This window comes from Lemur catta, chromosome 1, assembly GCF_020740605.2.
Source record: "Lemur catta isolate mLemCat1 chromosome 1, mLemCat1.pri, whole genome shotgun sequence".
Classification (NCBI taxonomy): domain Eukaryota; kingdom Metazoa; phylum Chordata; class Mammalia; order Primates; family Lemuridae; genus Lemur; species Lemur catta.
In genome coordinates this window covers 222609123-222633509 of record NC_059128.1, presented here as the reverse complement: position 1 = coordinate 222633509, position 24387 = coordinate 222609123, and the positions used below count along the sequence as shown (strand labels likewise).

At 36.1% G+C, this 24387-nt stretch overlaps 1 protein-coding gene across 2 annotated transcripts in view; it reads left to right on the top strand.

Annotated features, from left to right (window-relative positions):
- The window catches only part of SEC22A (SEC22 homolog A, vesicle trafficking protein), a 55971-nt gene that overhangs the window by 5300 nt on the left and 26284 nt on the right, over positions 1 to 24387 (top strand). For both annotated transcript variants that reach the window (XM_045540129.1, XM_045540130.1), the window contains exons 2-4: positions 804 to 1004; positions 15834 to 15997; positions 17084 to 17278. In XM_045540129.1, the coding sequence (XP_045396085.1) occupies positions 823 to 1004; positions 15834 to 15997; positions 17084 to 17278 (541 nt within the window). In that variant the 5' untranslated portion in view covers positions 804 to 822. The remainder of the gene's footprint in view (positions 1 to 803; positions 1005 to 15833; positions 15998 to 17083; positions 17279 to 24387) is intronic.

The window sequence follows — 24387 nt, the reverse complement described above, 5'->3', positions numbered from 1 at the left end:
AGAAGCCATTATGATTTACTTTCTGGTTAAAAAGATTGAGAACAACATTAAAACCAGTATTCCTTTAGCTTTAGGATTTATTTTAAATACTTTTTTTTCTGATTATAAAAATAGCATATACTTATTATGGATATTGTGAACACTTAGGAAATTATAAAATGATAATCACCTGTAATACTATTTCCTGGAGAGGAGTATTATTTTGGTTTTGGCATCTTTCCTGTATCCATTTCTCTATTTCTCCCTCCCTTTTTCCTTCTCTTTATCTTTGTGGAAAACAACATTTACAATTTTTATTCTGCTTTCTTCTTCTTAACATGTAAGTATTTTACCATACTATTAAACTTTTTTTCCCACAAACATAACTTTTAGTTGCTGCATTATATTCTGTCATATAATTTACTTAACCGTCACCCTGTTGTAGGATTTTTTAAGTTGTTTTCAGTTATTTGAGTGGAAGAATGTCTTTCTGTTTAAAATTTTGTCTCGATCTCTGATTATTTTCCTCAGGATAGGGTTATATATTTATTGAGGTCAAAGGGCATAAATACTTTTAAACTTTTATTGAAATTGCCAAATTGTTTTGAGAATGGTGTTTGTACCAATTTTTACTTTCACCTATATTTATGAGAATATCAGACAGAGCAAGTGTTATTTTTTTAAAAGGTAATTTGTTAAGTGAAACATGGTTACCATTGTTTTAATTAGTATTCTTTGATTACTAGTAAGTTGAACATTTTTACATATGCTAATCAAATTTGGCTTTAATTTTTATCTAACCCAAATTGCTTATTTTGTTTTAGGTCATCTCTATCAGTTGAAATGTCTATGATTTTATCTGCCTCAGTCATTCGTGTCAGAGATGGACTGCCACTTTCTGCTTCTACTGATTATGAACAAAACACAGGAATGCAGGAGTGCAGAAAGTATTTTAAAATGCTCTCAAGAAAACTTGCTCAACTTCCTGATAGATGTACACTGAAAACTGGACGTTATAACATTAAGTAAGACTTCAGTTTGCTTCATTAGAATCACTTGCTTAGTGGTGCTTGTTTTAATGACGTTTAAATGGTTGTGATGGAAATTAGTGCTTGACTAGTTTAGGAAAACTTGTTCAAGTCCAGAATCATGTTGTTCTGAACTTATACTAAATAGTAATCATTGTGTCACAAACCTTTTTGCAGTTTTCTCTGCATTTATATCTGGCTTTTGAAAATTTTATAGTTTTGCAGATTGCATATATTCCTTCTTATAAGTTGATCACCAGGTATTTATTGGCGTTCTTACATCCCCAGAATTGTAGCAGGCAAACTGGAATGGGAAATAAAAAAAAAAAAATTTACGTGATACCTGCCCTCAAAGAACTGAAGAAGCTTACATCCAGTGGGAGGAGATAGCACTTATCACTGTATTATACATAAAGAAAGATAAACTGGGGATGGGAAATTTTTGGTCATCAAGGGCCTGTCTGATAGGGTAGCATTTGAGCAAAGGTGAGAGAGGAAGCAGTTAGGCAGTTATGTGAAGGATGCTGTGGATGAGGGCGAGCAAGGCAGAGGTTAGCAGCCAGTGGAGAAGCCCTCTGATACATATCAAGAAATGGAAGGAAGACCAGTGATGCTGAAGCATAATGGGCAATTAATAGAGTGGCAATAGGTAAGGTCGGAAAGGTAGGAATGGGACAGGTTATTTAGGGCCTCCTAGGCCTTAATGGGTTTGGAGTCTATTAGTCTATTGAGTCTAATGCAATAGGAAGCAACTGGGGAGTTTTAAGATGAAGAGTTATATGATTTGATTTTGGCTTTGAGTAGATCATCCTGGCTGCTCTGTGAAGAATGGGCCATAAGGGAGAAAAAGTGGAAGCAGAGAGATCAGATAGGAGATTCTTACAGTAGTTCAGGTAGAGGAGGCGATTGTAATCTGAACTAAGGTGATAGTGAAGAGATTGGATTTGGGCTATATTTTGGGATTAACGTGAACAAATCTTCCTAATGGTTTGAAGTGGGATGTGAAGAAAAATCAAGAATCACTTGTAGGCCAGGTGCAGTGGCTCACGCCTGTAATCCTAGCACTCTGGGAGGCTGAGGCGGGAGGATCGCTCGAGGTCAGGAGTTCGAGACCAGCCTGAGCAAGAGCGAGACCCCCATCTCTACTAAAAATAGAAAGAAATTATCTGGCCAACTAAAAATATATATAGAAAAAATTAGCCGGGCATGGTGGTACATGCCTGTAGTCCCAGCTACTCAGGAGGCTGAGGCAGAAGGATTGCTTGAGCCTGGGAGTTTGAGGTTGCTGTGAGCTAGGCTGACACCAGGGCACTGTAGCCTGGGCAACAGAATGAGACTGTGTCTCAAAAAAAAAAAAAAAAAAGAGTCACTTGTAGTTTTTTGGCCCGAGGAACTGGATGGATGATGGTACTGAAATGAGCAAGACTGGAGAGGATAAGTGTATTTCATTGGTTAAAATTAAGAGTTCTGTTTGGACATGTTATGTCTGAGATGCCCGTTAGACACCCAGGGGGCACTGCCAGGTAGGCAGTTGAATATATGAGTCTGAAGTTTAGTGATGAGGACAAGTATGGAGATTTATATTTGGGAGTCAGCATACCATTTGTAATTAAAACCATGGGAATGGATGAGACCACCTTGGAAAGCATATACATGAAACAATTAGAGAACAAGTAACTTCTGAGCAGTTTAACACTGATTATGCATACAGAAGGAAATCAGATAAGAACAAGGTCTATATAGGATATAATAAACTTCATTATTGAGAAGGTACATGAGCCCTGTCCTGAAGATTTAATAAGATTGGCTGAAGCAGGGAGGAGGGCATTCCAGGTGTAAGGAGGAGAGGCAGAATAAGCAAAGAATGTGACTTAGCGTGGTGGGTGCATTAACCTGCTTAGCCTGGTATAGTGGACGGCAATTTAGAGATAATTATGAGATGTGTGTGATAGTCAGTGTGGGGCCAGATCCTGGATTGCCCTAAAGTTCAGATTGAGGGATATCACTTTGATATAATAGGTTATAGGAAGCTCTGTTGCAGGTTTGAGGGAAGTGACTTGATAAAAAACAGCTCTGAGACAGTGGAACATAGGGTGAAATGGAAAGTCTGAGAGGAGAGAGACAAGGCAGGGAGGTCAGCTTGTTATTAGGCCCTGAAGTAGGAAAGTAAAAGTGCAAATGAAAAAGAAAATACCACTAGATATGGTGGCTCACGCCAGTAAACCAAGCACTTTGGGAGGCTGAGGCAGGAGGATCGCTTGAGGCCTGGAGTTTGAGACCAGCCTGGGCAAAAAATATTAAAAAATTATCTGGGCATGGTGGTGCATACCTGTAGTCCTAGGGGAGGCTGCAGCAGGTGGATCCCTTGAGCCCAGGAGTTCAAGGTTATAATAAGCTATAATTGAGCCACTGTACTCCACCTGGGTGACAGAGTGAGACCCTGTGTCTAAAAAAAATTAACAATAATAATAATAATAATAATAATAATGAAAAGGAAATGCCAAACAGACACTTCAAGAGAAGTAATCAAGCCTGATAAGATGGAATACTAGAGATGAAGAGAGGGAAGGGGCAAAGATGACTGAAGCCTTGGAATTGAACAGAATGATGGTGTCATTGTCAGAAATGTTTATGAGGGGTGAGAAAGAAAGAAAAGATGATGAAGCTCCATTTTGATTAATTGAGGTTTGACAGGGCAGGCCAGTGGAGATGGGATATTTTGGAATCATTCACATACATGTGACTGAAATTGTGATGGTAGAAATGCCCATGGAGTTTAGATAGAGGCCTAGAATAGAAGCTCAGAGAATGTCCATAACTTCTTGGATCACCTGGATAATGGTAAGATAATGAGATGTTATATTTAATTGGTTTTTCTGAGGGCTTAACTAGAAAATGTTGTGGTGATGGTGGTGGTTCAAGTATATGTAAAATGATATCTTAGCCTGCTTCTATTTTTAGGAGAAAAAACTTGAAACATTTAAATATTTTCCTTAATAGGCTCTTTTAGTGCTCTGGCTCATTATTCTGAATTTCAGTTGTTATTATATAGAGGTGTAGACAGATTTCAAAGTTATAGGAAATAGGCTTGAATGTATATTCTGGTAGATATCCTGGACTAAAAATAAAACCAAAAACCCAACTTTTTTCAAATGTTTTTTGTTCCTTTGACTTATTTTCTTTAAAGTAGAGTAAAATGTAGTAAAATTTTAACCCATCCACTTCTGTTTAATTGTGAATTCTAGGTTTTATATTTATTTATATCCCATCTTATTCCACACAAAGGATTTGAGCAATTTCCAAAAATAATTCAAGAGGACAAGTGAGGGAATCAGATGAAGGAAAACAGAGATAGGAGAAATAATAAACTAAAGTAAGATTTCCTTCTGGAGATGCAAACTACATAGTTCATTCATTTTTTAGCAAAAGGCTAGAAATATTACTCTGAATTTCTTTGTGGCCAAAGCAAAGAGTGGATAATTGATAGGATTTTAGTTCCATTGGATAAAAACATTGTTTTTCCTGCTACTGAGACCATAAAGAGGGACAGCATTTGGATAGCATTCTTCTAGCAGCCATGATAATGAGAGTTTTGTGATTGTTCTTATATTCCTTAGATTAAGCGAATGGCATGATGCAAAAAGCAATTTTATGAGAGAGTTTAGGAGTGGGATAAATCAGCAGAGGTCTAACCTAGCCTGATCCAAGAATACAATCCAAATATGTCTAAAGGAATAAATAGATTACATAGCTTTTAAACCTATGCACAGAAAAACCTCTGTGCATGTTATTTTTATAGCCAAGCTTTCAAAAAGGACTGAAAAACAGAATTTTTAGTTCTAGTTCCTGACAAGAACCTGGATTTCATATATTTTCTATCATTGATAAGAGGTCTTGTTAGTTGGTTGTAGTTTATTGAGGTTTTTACAGTATAGGGCAATGAGCTTAGACTGAAATATATAAAACTGGGAATTTATGTGTTACCAGAGTTAAAATTCTCACATCACAACTCTTTCTAACCACCGTGAGTTTGCCAGATCTGCAGTAGCAACATCATAGCACAGCCTGGAATTGCCATGTTAAATGTTTCTCTTTCATTCAAAGCCCAGTTGATAGTCTACTTCTTTTGAATCACCTTCTTCCTTGTTACTATTTCATTTCTCTAATGATCTCACTCCCTTCACAGATTGCCTGTAGAACTTTCTTGACTGCCTTTTTCATCATTTATTAAAATTTTTTATTTTTAATTTTATTTTTATTTCTCTATCCTCTCTCTATAACTGGGCTATAACTCACTGAGGAAATTGATCTGCCCTGGCTTATACTATTTTTGATTCCTCATTTCTTAGCATTGTGGTTTTCAAATTTGTATAGAAATTGAAGTGCCCTTTCTTTGCAGAATACTACCGAAGTAACTACATGTATAATTATGTGCCAAATCAGGTGGTACCTCACATTACATTCTAGTTGAATAGGCTGAGGAAGCCCAGAGTTTGAGGAGGAAAAGAAAATTAGAGGAGTCACATGTAAAATTGAGAAAATCCATTTAATTTTTTCCCCCTGTGTATTGGGAAAATGATGAATTTCATCTGATTATAGTGGCTGGATACTCAGTTTAGCTGATGGAGCATATTCTGTGGAGCATGGCTTCTGCTAGCACAGTGCTTTGCACATGGCATAGCTGCTAAATTAAGGTTGGTTGTTTTGGAAGTATGGCAGTGTTTAGAGTGCCATGGAGTTGTCTTCATTTTCTCCAAAAGGTTTCAACTGGTGGATTGGGCAGGGTGGGATGGAGTGTGGGGGTATTTGGTTTTGTGATTTCCATAGTGAGATACAGATACAATTGATATAGATACGATTCTATCTATATAAAATTTTAAGGGATTCATCTGTTTTATAAGTTGAAGGATACTTTCCCTAAACTATAATAAATGTTTAATGAGTAAACTTATGTCACTACTTAAAAAAATGACTAAAGTAATAATGATTAGTCATGAAAATTAAATTGGGTCATCTGAGATCTAAAAACTTGGCAATTGGCTTTGGGGGTTTAAAAATCATAATTATACATTTTGGGATCTCTTTAAACATTGAGACACTGTTCTCATGAAAAGTCAAATACCTTTTGGGAGGTCAGTCATACCCTACTGTGAATTTTAGTGCGAGAAATAAAAGTCCTTAGTTCTTTCGCTGCGAATTCATTTGAAATCTGATACTGACTGTGTGCCTTCTCGCTTCTCTTCTTGCCCGAGTGTTTACTGTCTCCCCAAACTGCTACTTCCAGCCAGGAGTGCTATTTTAGGCCTACCTGCCTTTTGTGGTTTACTAAAACCAAGGATACTTTCCATCTGTATCAGTGCTTTCCTTTCACTTTTGAGTAATATTTTTGGATTACTGGAGTAACAACTTCAACAATAACCCAGTTACTGACTACTTGCAATTGCCAGGTACTTTATTTACATTATTATTAAACTTTACAACAGCTCTCTGGCTATTAAATAGAGCTCTTTTTTCATTGCTGGGGGACAGACACACAACTCACACTAACTTAAGCAAAAAAGGATATTGTGAAGGGTAAGGTGGGGTTGGCTTTGCAGATGTTGTTATTGGGACTCTTGCTCTCATTTCTGTAGTCTCTTGCCTTTTGCAGATAGGTGTTCTCCATAGACTAGAAAACACTACACAGGCATCTCCAGGCTTACTTTAGTCCAGCTGGGCAACTCCTCTCCTCCATGTTTCAAGAACAGGACTTTAATTGGTTTTGCTTGTGTCATGGCCCATTTTTGGTCTAATCATGTGGTCAGAGGGGATGAGGTATTCTTAGTTGGCTAGGCCTGGATCACATGCCTCCTCCCCCACCCCTTTGTCAGGCAGCTTCACCAAAGCCATATAGAATAGATAGCAGAGCTGGAGGTAATCCCCTAAAAGGAAAGAGGGAAGGGATGCTGGGCAGATAGCCATTATAGTACTATCACCCCTGTTTTACAGATAAGGTAAACGAGACTTAAGGATGTAAAGAAACTCCTTCAGAGTCACAAAGGTAATAAATGGTATCTCTGAACCATAGTCTTTTGGCTTTAAGATTGAGATTATTGTCTGCTAAAAGGCAGAGTTGCTACCCTTAACCCTAACCCTTTTCTTGACAGCATGTGTTCCTAATTCTCCTATTTCTTTTTGCTTTTTGTGGCAGAGAAGTTATCCAGGGAAGAAAATTAAGTGAAATACCACCCCTCTCTTTTTTTGGTTGACAATAGTGAGAGGAACAGAGTATGTGTGAAGACTAAAATTGATGACATTGTCTCCCTGGAGACTAGGTGTTTGATGGGGAGGGGTTGTGTCAGGGAATGGAACCCACCAATAGCCACCAAACCACTTAGGGGAAGGGATAACCTATGTATCCTGCTTTCCTGTTTTGTCTTATTGCTAGCATCACATTACTTTTCTATTGTTGATTATGGCAAAATGTACTACTTTTCAGCACCACCTGTGTTAAATATGCTCTTGTGCACTGGCCTAGGAACCTGATTACTGTTACCATACAGTTTCTTTTTCTTTCAGTTTTTTATTTCAAAATATTAAGGGGGTACAAATGTTTTTGGTTACATGGATCACTTTTGTAATTTTTCAGTCACAGCTGTAAGTATGCCCATCACCCAAATAGTGTTCATTGTACCCATTAGGTAGGTTTTCACCCATCCCCTCCTCCCCTTCCCCCTGCTTGATTTCCACTGAGTTTTACTTCTCTCTATACACATTTGTGCTCATTGGTTAGTTCCAATTTAATAGTGAGTACATGTGGTGTCTGTTTTTCCATTCTTTAAATATTTAGAATGGTCTCCAGTTCTATCCAAATTGTTGCAAAAGGAATTAATTAGTCCTTTTTGTGGCTGAATAGTACTCCATGGTATACATATACCACATTTTATTAATCCACTCATTGAATTGAGGGCATTTGGGTTGAGTCCACATCTTTGCAGTTGCAAATTGTGCTGCAGTAAACATTCGAGTGCAGGTGTCTTTTGATAAAATGACTTCTTTTCCTTTGGGTGGCTACCCAGTAATGGGATTGCTGGATCAAGTGGTAGGTTTGTACTTTTAATTCTTTGAGGAATCGCCATACTGTTTTCCATAGAGGTTATATTAATTTGCAGTCCCACCAACAGTGTGTAAGTGTTCCTTTCTCTCTGCATCTGTGCCAGCATCTATTGTTTTGGGACTTTTTAATAAAAGCCATTCTAACAGGTGTAAGGTGATAGCTCTTTGTAGTTTTAATTTGCATTTCCCTTATGATTAGTGACATTGAGCATTTTTCCATATGTTTATAGGCCATTTGTCTATCTTCTTTTGAAAAGCTTCTGTTCATGTTTCTTACCCACTTTTTAATGGGGTTGGTTTTTTTGTGCTGATTTGTTTGACTTTTTTGTAGATTCTGGATATTAGCCATTTATTGGATATATAGTTTGTGAATATTTTCTCCAATTCTGTAGGTTGTCTGTTTGCTCTGTTGATTATTTCCTTAGCTGTGCAGAAACTTTTTAATTTAATCAAGTCCCACTTATTTATTTTTACTGCTGCTGTAATTGCCATTGGGGCCTTAGTCATAAATTCTTTGCCTAGGCCAGTATCTATAATAGAAGAGTTTTACTACATTTTCTTCTAGAATTCTTATGGTTTCGTGCCTTACATTTAAGTCTTATCCATCTTGAATTAATTTTTGTGAGTGGTGAGATATATGGATCCTGTTTCATTCTTCTGCATGTGGCTATCCAGTTTTTCCAGCACCATTTATTGAATAGGGCTTCTTTTCCCCAGTGTATATTGTTGTCTGCTTGTCAAAGATCAGTTGGCTGTATGTAGATGGTTTTATATCTGGGTTCTCTGTTCTGTTCCATTGGTCTATGTCTATTTTTGTGCCAGTACCGTGCTGTTTTGGTTACTATTGCCTTGTAGTATAGTTTGAAGTCTGGTTCTGTGATGCCTCCAGATTTGTTCTTTTTGCTAAAGATTGCTTTGACTATTCGGACTTTTTTCTGGTTCCAAACAAAGCATAGAATTATTTTGTCTGTATCTGTGAAATATGACCTTGGTATTTTGATGGGGGATTGCATTGAATCTGTAAATCACTTTGGATAGTATAGACATTTTAACAATATTGATTCTACTGATCCAGGAGCATGATATAGTTTTCTGTTTGTTTATGTTGTCTGCGATTTCTTTCCTCAGTGTTTTGTAGTTCTCTTTGTAGAGATCTTTTACCTCCTTGGTTAAGTATATTCATAGGTATTTTATTTTCTTTGTAGCTATTGTGAATGGCATTCAGTCTTTGATTTTACTCTCAGCTTGACTGTTATTGGTGTATAGAAATGCTATTGATTTGTGAACATTCATTTTGTAACCTGAGACTTTGCTGAATTTATTTATCAATTCCAGGAGTCTCTTAGTGTGGAGTTTTTGGGGTTTTCTAGATACAAGATCATAGTGTCAGCAAAAAACAATAATTGGACCTCCTCTTTCCCGATTTGGATACCCTTTGTTTCTTTCCCTTGCCTGATTGCTCTGGCTAGGACTTCTAGCACTATATTGAATAGAAGTGGTGACAGTGGGCACCTTTGTTTTGTTCCACTTCTTATGGGGAATGCTTTCAGCCTTTCCCCATGCAGTCTGATGTTGGCTGTGGCTTTGTCATATATGGCTTTTATATTTTTGAGATATGTTCCTTCTATGCCTCGTTTGTTGAGGGTTTTTATCATGAACGGGTGCTGAATTTTGTCAGATGCTTTTTCTGCATCTATTGAGATCATATGGTCTTCTTTTTGCTTTGTTTATGTGGTGAATCACATTTATTGATTTACATATGTTGAACCATCCTTGCATCCTTGGGATGAAGTCCACTTGATCATGGTGGGTTATTTTTTTGATGTGCTGTTGAATTTGGTTTGCTAGTATTTTATTGAGGATTTTTGCATCTATATTCATAAGGGATATTGATCTGTAGTTTTCTTTTTTTGTTGTGTCCTTTTCATTGTTTGGTATCAAGGCGATACTAGCTTCATAGAATGAGTTGGAGAGGATCCCCTCTTTCTGGATGTTATGGAATAATTTCTGCAGTATGGGTACCAGCTCTTTTTTTGTAGGTCTGGTAAAATTTGGCTGTGAATTCATCTGGTCCGGCGTACAGTACAGTTTCTGTGGGAAAATAAGATCTAGGTGCAATAAACTTTGGAAATATAACCATTAGGTAAATTAGGGATTATCTGTGATCAGTTATCTAAAAAAGTCAGGATCTTTATTTTCTGGAGTGTGGATGTGTTTGGATAGTGGGAAGGGATGAATTAGGAAACAGATTAACTCTGCAGAAAAGGAGATGAAGATGTCAAAGACAAACTTGGCTCTGTAGTTTATTCAAGGCTCTGATGGTGTAATCATCTCAGATTTTCCTTTAGCTTACTGTTATAAGTTGCTATCACCAGGTATATGGCATATTAATATTTTCTTATTTAATGAGGTTAAAATTAGTAGCTAAAATTGGTCTTTTATTCATAGGATAATTTACTTATGATTTTGCCCTTCACCATTGGAAGATAATTGAAAATTGGCCATATAAGAATGGAATAAGTGAGAAAATATGAAGTTCCTAGTACAGTGCACATATGGTGGACACTCAGTGGTACTGAGCTCTCTTTCTGCTTCTCATCTCCTTACTGTACCATTGGTGGCAAAGTCTTTTTTCGCCTTATTTTCTATTAGGCATATTGGGTGATAATAAAATACATAAGGTATATTCACTTTCTATATAATATTTTAAAGTTTAAACATTTTATTTTAGAGAATGGAATTCAGTGTGGAAGATTCTATTTCAAAAATAACATTTTTCCTATCAAATAAAACAGAGTTGAGATGGTATGTCCTGTTGGAGAACTTTTCTGCACCCAGGAAAGCTATTCACTGGACAAATGCGACTACAAAGGATAAGCAGATTTTCTATGTGTAGTGGTACAATTGTAGAGTGAAAATTGTATGCAATATCCATATTAATTATATCAATTTATAAATAGTTTGCTATATACCTTGTCATTTAGCATGCTATAAAATACAGTTTTATATATTTGTCTTGTTTTGTATATTACTGTTTTAAGTACATCCCCAGTGATTGTATTGCAAACTCCTGGCAGGCAAGGACTTTGTCTTTGATATCAGATCCTATAGAGTAGAATGTTAGACCTGTGCTACATGTTCTACTGTCTGTTGAGGGGAAGATCATTACTTTTACTAATTATTTAGTTTGGTGCAACAGGCTAGCATTGTCCATAATAATGTTAGTGTTTAATTGGTGATGTGTAAAATCTCTTTGACAGTTTGTAAATAAAATTAGATACGAGAAAAAGTTTAGTGTCTGAAACCATGTATTCATTTTGATGGCTTGGACATATGATAGAATTAGCTTTTTAACAAAGTGATTAGAAGGAGTTAAGCCCCCCGTTTTTTTGGACTTCTGCCAGGCCTTACGTGTTCAGGATACACTTGAACATAAAGAAGTTCCTGCTGCATGTTCCAGGGAGGGTAACCAAAGATGTAATGAAATTGGATGAATTCCTTGAGCAGAAGAAAGGCAGTAGCTGTAAAGTAGCTTTGGTGCTCCATTGGCAATAAAGCCCAGAAATGGAAGGGAAATAAAAAGAAATTAGAGCAAAGTAAGAAAAAAATTGGCAATTTAAAAATTGTGCTCAAGGTGGAGAAAAGAGGAGGGAGAGAGAGTGTGTGTGTGTATGTATGTATGTATCAGTAGCGACAGTGAGTGCTAAAGGGAGAACAGACATGTCTGTTAGACCTGAATAGCCATCTGGGGGTATTCACTGCAGAGATGAGTAATTCTAGATGGCCCCTGAGAATATCCTTCTCTTTAAAGTAGAGACATGTTGAAAACTCACTGACCTGAACTCTAAAGCCTGGCTTGGAAAAAGTGAAAAACTGTTGGTGAATTAGGACATAATTGGTTAATCCATATACTATATGGAAGTTGGTGTTGTGTTTGGAAAGAATGTGGGCTTTGGGATCAGGACTAAATTTATTCCAGCTCTGCTGCTTAATGGTGTGTGACCTTGGGTAAGTTACCGAACCTCTCTGAGCTTCTGTTCATTCATTTGTAAAGTGGAGATAGTAGTGCCCCTTTATTGTGAGAATGAAACTAAATATGTAAGTTACTTAGCAGAGGGCCTTGTTCATACTAAGTGGTCAGTAAACTGTACGTGCTGCCGTTACTATTACTACTATTTCTCTTCTTTCTCCTCAAGGCAGAGGGTTAACTGCCAGATTGTCTATAAAATATGAGCTAAGTGAACCTAATGAACATGACTAAAACATGTATAAACTGGTATGCCTGTCATGACTTTAGACTATTTCATAAGTAGTTCTCAGTGAAATGGTGGGAATCTTTCAATCTGTCCTAGTTATAATTGAAAAAGCAGAAATTTTTTTTATTACAAACACAAATCAGCTGAGCTGTGTTTACTTTTGGGAAACTGGCTTTGCATTTCAAATAAAGCATGATAAGCCTAAATTCACTATGAAAAGCCATAATATTGTACAACAATTTATATCCTTTTCAGAGAGTATCATGTAATTATTGCAAAATAAAGATTCCCTGAAAATGCTAACATACAATCTTAAAAACATAGGGTTTCCTTTATTTCACATACAATTCTCTAATTAAATTTAGCACAAGCAAAGATAAACCATTTGGGATAAACTGTCATGTAGGTGTCTGTGGTTCACTCTGTTAATAATGAAAATACAGTAAAACCCTGACACAACACAAAAATTGGGGTCCAAAAACTTCAGTCATATTTTTGGAGGATAGTGAAATATTAATAACTCCTATGTAGCTAGTTGGGAATTCCCAGGGCGTAGAAGCCAATCACCAGTTGTGTTCAAGGTATTCAAGTTATTGTGTGGCATATTTGAATGCGAATGACATGTCAAAGAATTTTTATAATGACAGTGAAGATTTTTTTGGAAAGAGAAAATCATTTGGGAAAACATCTTTTGGACTTTGATTTAGATATTGTAGAAAAATGCAATGTGCTATGGCTAAATTTGACTATGATCCTTAAGAAGAAATACATTTTACTTTGTGAACAGTACATATATACATGCAGGAAACTAAAAAGTTTAATGAAACAATATGTGGTCTAATATTTTCTGTTCTATTTAAATTTTTAGAAAGTGCTGTAATTCACTAATTTTATGACCTACCAATAGATAACAGCTTGTACTTTGAAAAAATTGACATTGACCAAATGACTGTGTATTAAGTGGAACTTCAGAAAGGAATTCCAGGTTACTCTAGAAGCATAAGACCAGGACAATTTCAGCACTAATATATTCCACACTACTAGTAATAGAGTATTAATAAGTGCCAACCCCACACTACTTGGCTGCCTAAGATGGTATTTCAAAAAAGATTCATGTACACACACATGTATATGCACACATACACATATTTACTTGCATATGCACAAACTTTCTCTGAAAGGATACATAGAATGTTTTTTTTTTTTTTTTTTGAGACAGAGTCTTGCTCAGTCACCCTGGGTAGAGTGCCGTGGCATCAGCATAGCTTACTGCAGCCTCAAACTCCTGAGCTCAAGCAATCCTCCTGCCTCAGCCTCCCGAGTAGCTGAGACTACAGGCAGTTGCCACCACACCCGGCTAATTTTTTGTTTCTATTTTTAGTTGCCCGGCTAATTTTTTGTGTTTTTAGTAGAGACGGGTCTCGCTCTTGCTCAGGCTGGTCTCAGTCTCCTGAACTCAAGTGATCCTCCTGCCTCGGCCTCCCAGAGAGCTAGGATTACAAATGTGAGCCACCTCACCCGGCCCATAGAAATTAATAATAGCATGGATTGCCCGAGAGAAGGAGAACAATTGAGTAGGGGTGGAAGATAAGATACTTTAAGTCCAGTATACCCTTTCATTCTTTTAAAATTTAAATCATGTGAACATATTTATTCTAAACACTAAATCAAAAATAATAAATAAATTCTGCCTGTACATTACTAAAGAAAAAAAAGAGGAGGTGACTCCAGTATGGATCAAGGATTGGCAGTAAAGGTTGTGTGACAGATCAGCACTGTCTGGCTTAGGAGTGGGAAGTTATATCCTGTATACTCTGTTTACTGTCCCTGGTCTGACCAGCTGTGTTGACAGTGCTATACAAGGATGTTTAGGTGAATCACTAAAAAGGAGTAATTTGTGTCCTGTGCTCTGCTTATTTACTATAGGGTGGTATATGTGATGTTCAAAAAAGTTTTTTTTTCCATAGAACATAGTTAATTTAAATCTTTTAGTGCTAAAGTTAGAAGTTTTTGTTTTTAATTTTTAACTTGTTATTTAGAAATAATTTCAAACTTATGGAAAAGTTGTATGAAATTTATGAATGAGACAAGTTCAAATAATACCTGTTCCCAGATTCACCTTGTTAACATTTTACCCCATTTGTTTTAACATTTTATCTATCTGCTACCTGATGTATTTTCTGTCTGAACCATTTGAGAGAAACACAAATACCATGCCTCTTTCTTCCTAACTACTTCAGAGTATATTTTCTAAGATTAAAGATATTCTCTTACTTAACTACAGTACATTTATCAGCTTTAGTAAATTTAATATTGATACCATACTTTTTGGTCAATGATCCATGAATATCCTTTATAGCATTTTTTCCCCCTCTCTGGCACAGGAACTGGATAGAGTAGGGTTAAGTACTGCATTTAGTTGTCTATCTCTTTAGCCTCCTTTGATTGGAAACATTTTGATTTCTTTTTTTTTCAACAGTCTCCTTTTTAAAAATAGAATGTTGATTATTCTGATGTTTCCTTATGATTAGATTCAGGTAATTCATTCTTAGCCAGAATACTGCGTAGCTGATGTTTCTTTATCAGAATATCACATCTGGAGGCACACGATGTCTATCTGCCCCTCGTGAGTGATGTTAGAATACTTGGTCAAGGTGTTGTCTAGTTTCAACTGTGTAATATTTTCCCTTTGCAATAAGCAATCCATGGGAAGCCAATTTAAAACCATGCAAATATACTGCTCCGTCAAAATTTCCCCCTAGATTTAGCACCCATGATTGTCCTTGCCCGATCCAATTTTTTCTGTGTTGGTTGCAAAAAGCTAATTTTTCCAGTGCTGGCACTACCTCCACATCTACAGTCAGCTCTCAGTATTCTGCTGTAAGCAAAAGTCCTCATTTCTGTTCCTTTTATGTTATTTTATTGTTATCAAACTCATAAATGCCTCTTTTTTCCCCACCAATCATTCATAATTCATTGCTGTGTAGTAGAGGATTTGATTCTGGGGTCAGTGATGACTTCGAGAGGTCAGTGACCACCCTGAAATTGTGTGCAAAGTTCTATGTTGTTTGGACATCTTTCTGGGGAGAGTACATAACTTTCATCAGAATCTTTAAAGAGCTCTTAACTCAAAAGTTGGTAAGTTCCACTATATTCAAGTTAGATTTGAAGCTTCTATATTTGTATATTCTTTTCCCCTGCTTTCTACTCCAAGTGATAAGTAACTGAAGTGTTAGAACCATAGTGGATGTCCCTCTGTAGTACATTCCATTTTTTTGTCTGCTGTTTTTAAACCACAACTTAAAATAGTACTATATTTTGGTTCCTTTAATTTTTTTGCTGGAATGTATAATAAATGTTAATATCTTCATTGCCACTGAAGCAGTAGTTTATGGTGTACAGAACCAGTCTTGTGAAACAGTGAATTACCTTGATTTAATTTGAAATTTTAAAACCAATGTTTTTTACACTATAGTTTTATTAGCTCTCTGGGAGTGAGCTACATGATGTTGTGCACTGAAAATTACCCAAATGTTCTCGCCTTCTCTTTCCTGGATGAGCTTCAGAAGGAGTTCATTACTACTTATAACATGATGACGACAAATACTGCTGTCAGACCATACTGTTTCATTGAATTTGGTAAGGGCCTGATTTTTTTTTCCTTTTTATTATCCTTTCTCCACAGTCATAAGCAATTTTTTATCTAATATTGGGGGGCTAGGGAGAAACTTCTGCTGCCTAGCTTTTGATAGAATAATTTGGTAAATGATCTATAAATTATGGTAACTTCTTATTTAATTTAGATGCTTCTTAGAAAAAATTGCGTTTGAGCTGTGAAGGAGATTGTAATTATTGGCCCAAAGAATTAATGCCAGAGGACAATTTCTCAATGAGAAATTTATAAGTCAGCGACTCAGACTTTTGTGTTTATGTGATAATCTTTTATAGTCTGCTTAATGTAGAACAAGGATTGGCAACATTTGCTGGAAAGGACCAGATAGTAAGTATTTTAGGCTTTAAGGGCCATATATAGCGTCTGTCACAACTACTCAGCCCTGCCATTGTAGCTCAAAAGCAGACATAGGTAGTACATAAATGAATAAGCATGGTTATGTTCTAATAAAACTGTACAAAAACAGCAGGCTAGATTTGGCCTACAGGCAGTACTTTGCTCAATTCTGATGTAGAAGGGGGGAAAAAAAACCATGTTGTAAACAGTAATAAAATTCTACGTGGAAGATATTTAGGAAATATCTTTTATTGGTTTCATTTAATTTATTCTCTAAAATGTACATTCTAATGGTGTAAGCAATACAAAGAAAACAGATTTATAAAAACATATAACTTACAGTGTATGTTCTTATGTAATTGCAACTAGTAAATTTGACAGATTTAATATTTCATAAGAATTCCTATAAAAATTACGACTTTGGTTTAAATTAAAGCTGTTTTTTGTTTTAAGTCCTTGAAGTAGATATGATACTCACACTCAAGTAGTGTTAAACCCTTAGTTTATTTACAATTACTAATTTCTAGAGTGTAAAACTGATAACCCTATGATATATCAACCACTAAACACAAGTATAATAATATTGGAACATTTCGTGACAAATTGAACAGTTTTGAGTAACAAACTGTTTATATAATTTACTGTCCATTAACATCATACTCTCAATGACTTAATTAACAAATGACTCCAAGGAAATTTATTTTTATTTTACATAGATAACTTCATTCAGAGGACCAAGCAGCGATACAATAATCCCAGGTCTCTTTCAACAAAGATAAATCTGTCTGACATGCAGATGGAAATCAAGCTGAGGCCCCCTTATCAAATTTCCATGTGTGAACTGGGGTCAGCCAATGGAGTCACATCTGCATTTTCTGGTGACTGTAAAGGTGCTGGTAAGATTTCTTCTGGTGAGTTTTGGATCTCAATTATTTTATTTAAAAAAATCTTTTGTAAGAACTGAGGAACTCTTGAAAATGAATTATTTTATTCTAATACTTTAAATCAAGTACATGAGAGAATGCAGAAGTTCAAAGCAATGCTGTCTCCCAGTGGTTCATAAAGTAAGCTACCAGATATGTGACTAATCAGGAAAATACTTTCAAGTGGCAATCACAGAGGATCTCTTTGCTAGGAGAACATTTAAGGAGGCTTCTTTGTAAACATTTTTGTAGAAATGAAAAGTAGTTTCTTTGTACTGTGTGAAGTGCTGTGCATTATGTCAAAATGGCAACATTTAAGGCCAGGGTTGTTGATTGTAAAATTGTGCAATCACTTTGGAAAATAGTTTGGAAATTCCTCAAAAAGTTAAGCAGAGTTACCATATGACCCGGTAGTTCTACTCCTAGGTATATACCCCAGACAAATGAAAATATGTGTCCACACAAAAATAAGTACATGAATGTAGCATTATTCAAAGTAATTAATGCATAGCAGCATTATTCAGAACAGCCAAAAGGGAGAAACAACTCAGATGTCTATCAGTTGATGAATGGATGAATAAAATGTGGTATATCCATGTAATAGAATATTAATAAAAAAGGAACGAAGTACTGACCCATGGTATGATGTGGATGAATCTTAAAAATAGGCTAAGTGAAAGAAGCCAGATACAAAAGGCTACATATTTATAAGTTCATTTATATGATATGTTCAGAATAGGCAGACTCAGAGAGACAGAAAGTAGATTATTGGTTGACAGGAGCTGGAGGATTAGAGGGATATAGGCAGTGACTGCTACTAATGGGTATGGGGTTTCCTTTGGGAGATATTTATGGCCATTGCACAACTCTGTGAGCACACTAAAAGCTTCCGAATTGTGTACTTTAAAAGGGTGAATTTTATTGAATGTGGATATTTCAAATTTTAAAATCACTAATAAATGAGAGGGTTATTACTTTGAAGACTTTCAGTTCCAATGGTGATGGAATAGGCAATTCAGACCAGACCCACTGAATATATGTAGAAAAGATGAATGGAATGTATATATTCTATAGAATATATAAGTCTAATCTAATATAGAATTTAATCCAACATAATATCCTGCATTCTTTGGAGATCCAATAAACGTTATTAAGAATTACTGGGATGCAGAGGAGGATGGAGGCCCAGGGAAATGAGCCTAGTGTTCACTTTTCCCTTTGACGCTTTTACCAATTCTGGAGGGAAAAGTGGACAGTCTTTCAAGACTAAGGAGATAGGATTAGAAACAGGGTCTACCAAAGTGGTGAACCTTATAAGCAACCCCCGCCCCCAGCTTTGGGTTAGGACCTTAGATTTCTATACACAAGGAGTATGGGTGAACTGAAATAGACAGGCTTTTATAGGGACTGTAGCTCAGTTTTGAGTCATATTTTTCTCTAAAATTGGAATGAAGTGATTCCACTATGCTCACAGTGCAAAGATCCTGACTGAAGCAAACCAATATCTTTCTTGGGAGAAGATAGTTTCATAAGCTTCAGATTACGTCTACAACAAGATTTTGAAAATAGAATGTTTGGCAAATAGTCATAAATAACTAAGCACCTTAAGAGACTATACTATATGAACACAGACCCTCAGAAACACACACAAACACACACACACACACACACACAATCTGATGGGAACCAGAAGATGCGTGTGCGCACACACACACACACACAACATGAACGCAGACCCTCAGAAACACACACACACACACACAATCCGATAGAAACAATGGAAGCCAGAAGACAACGTAATGATATCTTCTAAAGGATGAAAGAAAATAACTACAGATACAGAATTCTATGCTTACAAAAATATCCTGAAAGAATGAAGTTGTAAGAGTAGATATTCTTGTGTTGTTCCTCATCATGATCTTAGAAAGCAGTTTAGTGTTTAGGTTTCTGCTGATATAACACCTGAAAATAGCTGTAGATGTTAGATAAAAGAATGAGTGAAGCTGTGTTGCAGTAAAACTTTATTTACAAAAACAAACTGGTGGTGATTTGAATTTGGCCCTTGGGTCATAGTTTGTCAACCTCTGCTGTAGACTAATCTCTGGCATAGAGTTAATATAACATAGTGGCAATATGGTAAATATAATGATGTCTGTATCAGGTAAAAGTAAAATGCTTCTGATTTTTTCTACTTATTAGCATAGAGAAAAAGAAAGTTATCAGATTAGTAACATTACATGTCAGGGAATGAATTGATTTGTTCCATAAGGAAATTGCATCTGGAAAAGGACATGCAGTTGGAACCTACAATAATCTGTCATCCTCTAAGACAACCACACCCGTTTTGGAGACCTAAATGAGAGTTAAATGGGAATATAATAGGAATCACTACCCATGCATCTTTTAAGCCTTGGGTGGTGGCACTGATCTCTGCAGCTACCTTGATTAGTATTTTGATGATGTTTGGGTTGGGGGAGCTCCAGAATTTCCACTGGCTCTTCCTTATCTAATAGTTCTAATTCCATGGGTCTGGCAGTTGATATTATGAAGTACATCTGTCCATTAATATATACACTCAGGATTCAGGAGTATAATTTTAATTAGGGGTGAGAGGTCCAGCTTGACTTACCAGGAGGTGGACTTTGTTAGAAACTCTACATATTACCTGACTTCTATAAGTCCCCACTCTAACCTGTAAACTACAGTCATATCCTGGATCACCAAACACCAGACACTTGAAAAATGGGGAGAATCTGACATCTGTTAGTATTTTAAGAAAGAGAAGTTTTAAAGTAATTCCCAACTGGAACTTATTTTAATATTAACTTTAAACTTGCTTTTAATTCAGACCAAGCCTATGTAATATTTTCTGTAGTCCCCAAGTTAAAATATGTTTTTCTGTTTTGGAATTTCTAAATAAAATTATTTACTTGCTTTTTTTCTCTATCACAATATCTTATTTTTGATTTATTTTTCAATATTTTTAATTTTTTGATGTTTTCCTTTCCCCACAATTGGGCATGAATGTTTTTTATCTTGCCATACTTATTATTTTCTGAAGTCTACAGATGTCCATCTGGGGTCAATATATTAACATTATGTTCTGCTTTTATTTTTTGTTTTATTTTTTAACATTTCTATTATTGAAAATTTCAAATATATACAAAATAAACAGAATAGTATAATTAACCCTCAGGTACCGGTCACCCAGCTATAACAACTGTCATTTTGCCATTCTTGTTTCATCTGTACCTCTGTCTACTCCCCACTCATCCACTCAATAATTTCTTTCTTTCTTCTTTTTATTATTTCAGAATATTATGGGGGTACATAAGTTTAGGTTACGTATATTGCCCTTGTCCCCCCACCCCCCAAGTCAGAGTCAATAATTTATTTCCACACTTTTTTCTTTTTTAAGGGAAATTTATATATATTGAAGTGCACAAATCTTTGCTATACATGCCCTGTTTTAAAATACATGTTTCATTATTATTCAGGTATGATGAGAAGGAGATGACTGCCATTGAAAAGATAGTTTGTTATACTCACTGATCCCTAAAGAAGGGAGCACAGGAGGAAGTACCAATGTGGGTAAGGAGGCAGAGGGAGCAGGAGGAAGATGTGGGTGAGAACTTTTATTGTGATTTCAGTGGTAAGGAATGGGCGTGGCAGGATTAGGAAGTTTTAGGATTGGCTAGTTTGAATAATTTCAGTGGGCTCTGGGGCATAGAGACTGTCTCTAGTTGTCTGATGCGTGGCCCTGGGATGATCAGGGCAGGAAAATAATGGCACTGAGTGTGAGAGCCCAATAGAGGAGGTGGTTAGGAGTGCGAGATCTGGATTGGTTGGAATATATGCGAAAGGTGTGTTCACACAAGTTGTTTGCTATCTCTAGGAATTAGTTAACCCTGAGAGAGGCAGTTCCTCCAGGGTCAGCAAGGCCTCAAGATGTCAAAACATCAACAACACAGAATAAAAAGACATGATTAATACACACCCCTAACACAGTATAGAACATTTACATCTCCTCCCAAAATGTTCCTTTGTGTCCCTTCCAAATCAATCTCTACTTTCCTCGAGACAAACATGGTTTTGATTTTTTCACTTTAGTTTTTTTTGTTCTAAAACTTTAAAGAAGACTATATTATGTGATTCTTGTGTTCAGCTTCTTTTGCTTAGCATGTCATACATGCATGTCGTATGTCTCGGCGGTTTGTTCCTTTTTATTGGTGAGCAATATTCCATGGTATAAACGTACCACAATTGGTTTATTCATTCCCTTGCTGATGAACATAAGCTTGTTTTCAAGTTTTGTTATTGTACATAAAACTATTGTGAACATTTATCTTTGTCAACATATGCTTTCATTTCCCATTAGGAGGTGAATTGCTAGGTCAAAGGTTGCATGTTTTAACTCTTTAAAAACTGCCAGTTTTCTTAAGTAGTTGTACTGTTTTACCTTCCCACAAGCAGTATATGAACATTTTGATTACTATACATCCTTATCAACATTTAGTGCTGTTAGTCTTTAATTTTATGTCCTGCTTTTATTTTGTTTAAAAAACTTCACAAAACCCTAAATTTAATATACTTCTCTCAGTTTCTCTGACACTTGTAGTTTTTTTTTTCACCTATTTTGTCATTTTCTAGACAATTTTTCAGTTGCCTACAAACACTACTTTGTTTTGGCTGGTGTCTATAAGCCAAATAGATTTACCAATCTCTCTCTTTCTCACACACACGAGTGTGCACATGCATACCTCACAGTCCAACAGGTATTGCTTTTTTTTGTCCAAGGTATTATGCACATGTTGTGGAGCATTTTATAAAGATAGTAAATACATTAACTGCTCTCAAGATGGGAAAAGGAAATAAAATCCAATAAGTAAAATACAAGGTAGAATGTGATACATGCTCCAAAAGAGGTACGAAGGGAGTACGACTTTGTGGTCTTGGGGCCTTGAAGGACATGCGTGCTTTCTACAGATGGTGAAGTCCTCACTGGTGAAAAGAACAGTATGTTTTTGTGCCAAAGTGTTAGACTCATTCAGTTATACTTTAGTAATAAATTATGCTCATTTAGATGGAACTGACCTGATATTTCTCTATGTCCCACAGCCTGTTCCTCCAGACATTTTGGGTGTCTTTGAATGACTGTACCTTCTGAACTTTGCCTTTGGCTGGGGGATAGACACTGTGGTATTATGAAGCTTGAGGTTTAGAATAGTACCATCTTTTAGAATCCTCATAATGACTGTTCTGGGACTCTCCTTCATCAATTATTTTTCCTTTTTCTTGACTCTTCTATTTTATCCTCAGTGAATTATTTCATTCCACCAGTATAAATGTATTCAACTCTTCCTCCCTCTCACATTGTGGGGGAAAAAGAATTATTTTCTCAATCCATTATCTCTGCTGTTAAGCTTTCATCCTGTTTTTCTGTCCTTTAACTGTAGTAGTATCCATTTATGCTTCTACTTCCTACCATCACCAGTTATTCAACCTCTTGTAGTTTGAAATTTGCCATAAGCCACTTTTCTGAAAATATCTTATAAAAAGAATTATCAGTTATCTCCTGGTCAATAAATCTAATTCTCTTTTTTTTTTTCTTTTTAAGTTCAGATTTTCTTTGGCCTGTGTGTAGGTATTGTTATCCATGTCTTTATTCTTGATGGTCTTCCCTTCCTAGGTTTCTGTGGCTCTTTACTCTTTGTTTTCCTGTATCTGTCTTCTCTGACTCCTCTTCCTTCTCTTAATGGCAGTGTTTATTAAGGATTTGCCCTTGGCCTGCGTCTTTCCTCAGTAATCTCATTTAAACCCTTCCCTTCAGATGCAGACCTGTTTCTCCAGCTCTACTGCTATTCTTTTATTCAGTTGCTTGTTAAAACATGTGTGACTGTCACCTCAAATTTGATATGTTTAGCGTATCCCCATTCTTGATCAGACCTGAGTTTCTTCCTGTAGGTCTGTTGCTAGCCTCATCTTTCTAATCACCCAGATGTAAAATCCCAACATTTTCTTTGATTTTTTTCTCTTTTGTTTCCCACATCTAATTAGTTGCCAAGTCTAAGTTTTAACCTCCATAGTATCTCTCACCGCTTTCTTTTTCCCTATTTCTTCTGTGACTGTCCTAATTCAGGCCCTGATTTCAGTCCATTTTTGCAATAACTCTCTCATGAACTCCCTGTTGTAGAATTATAAGAAGAGCGTGGGCTTTGCAGTTAGACCCAAGTGTTAATTGTGAAAATGGCCCTTATTAGCTGTTTGACTTAGCAAATTATTTAACCTCAATTTACAGATGAGAAAGTTCACGCACAGAGAGGTTAGTCAATACTGCCTCATGAAGTACCTCATTTTGAAGGATAAATGAGACAATGTGTGCCTAGTGAGAAGGCACTCAGAAAATATTCTCTCTTCCTACTTTTGATCTCTTTATAACCCATTAATAGATTAATATTCTTTAAGCATAGACGTAATCCTGTCAGTCTCCTGCTCTGCAGTGGTTCCCCATTGTCTCATTTCCCATGATTCCTAGCCTAGAATTTCAGACTATTAATTTGCTTCAGGCTCCCTTTCTGACCTTATTTCCCCCTACACTTCACAAACATCTCTTTGAGCCAAACAAAGCTGCTCATAATGCCCCCATTCTCATTTTGTTATTGTTCCAAATGTACTGCACACCTAGTACCTAGCATGTTGCCAAATTGAAGCATGCAGTAAGCGTTTTGGGATAACAGTGGGTCTAAAATCTGTTTTACTGAAGTAAAAAATAGAATATAGATAGCATAATACATTAAAATGTGGTTAAATATCTATTTCAGTTTTTTAAAGTGAAATTATCCTTAAGGAGCGTCACCCTTTTGTGTTGTGTGCAGATGGAGTTTTCTCTTGATAACCATTCTCAAAGTGCAAGCCACAGGTCCTGGGAAGGAGGTGGAAATGGAGCATCTTACTTTAGAATTTCTTTCCCACAGTGATTTGGCACAGGGCCAGCCTGTCCTTCAGCACAATGCATACCTTGTTCTTGTTAAAGGAGGCTTATCATTTGGTTTTATGGCTTTAATTATATTTTGGTAATTTTGAAATAATTAATTTAT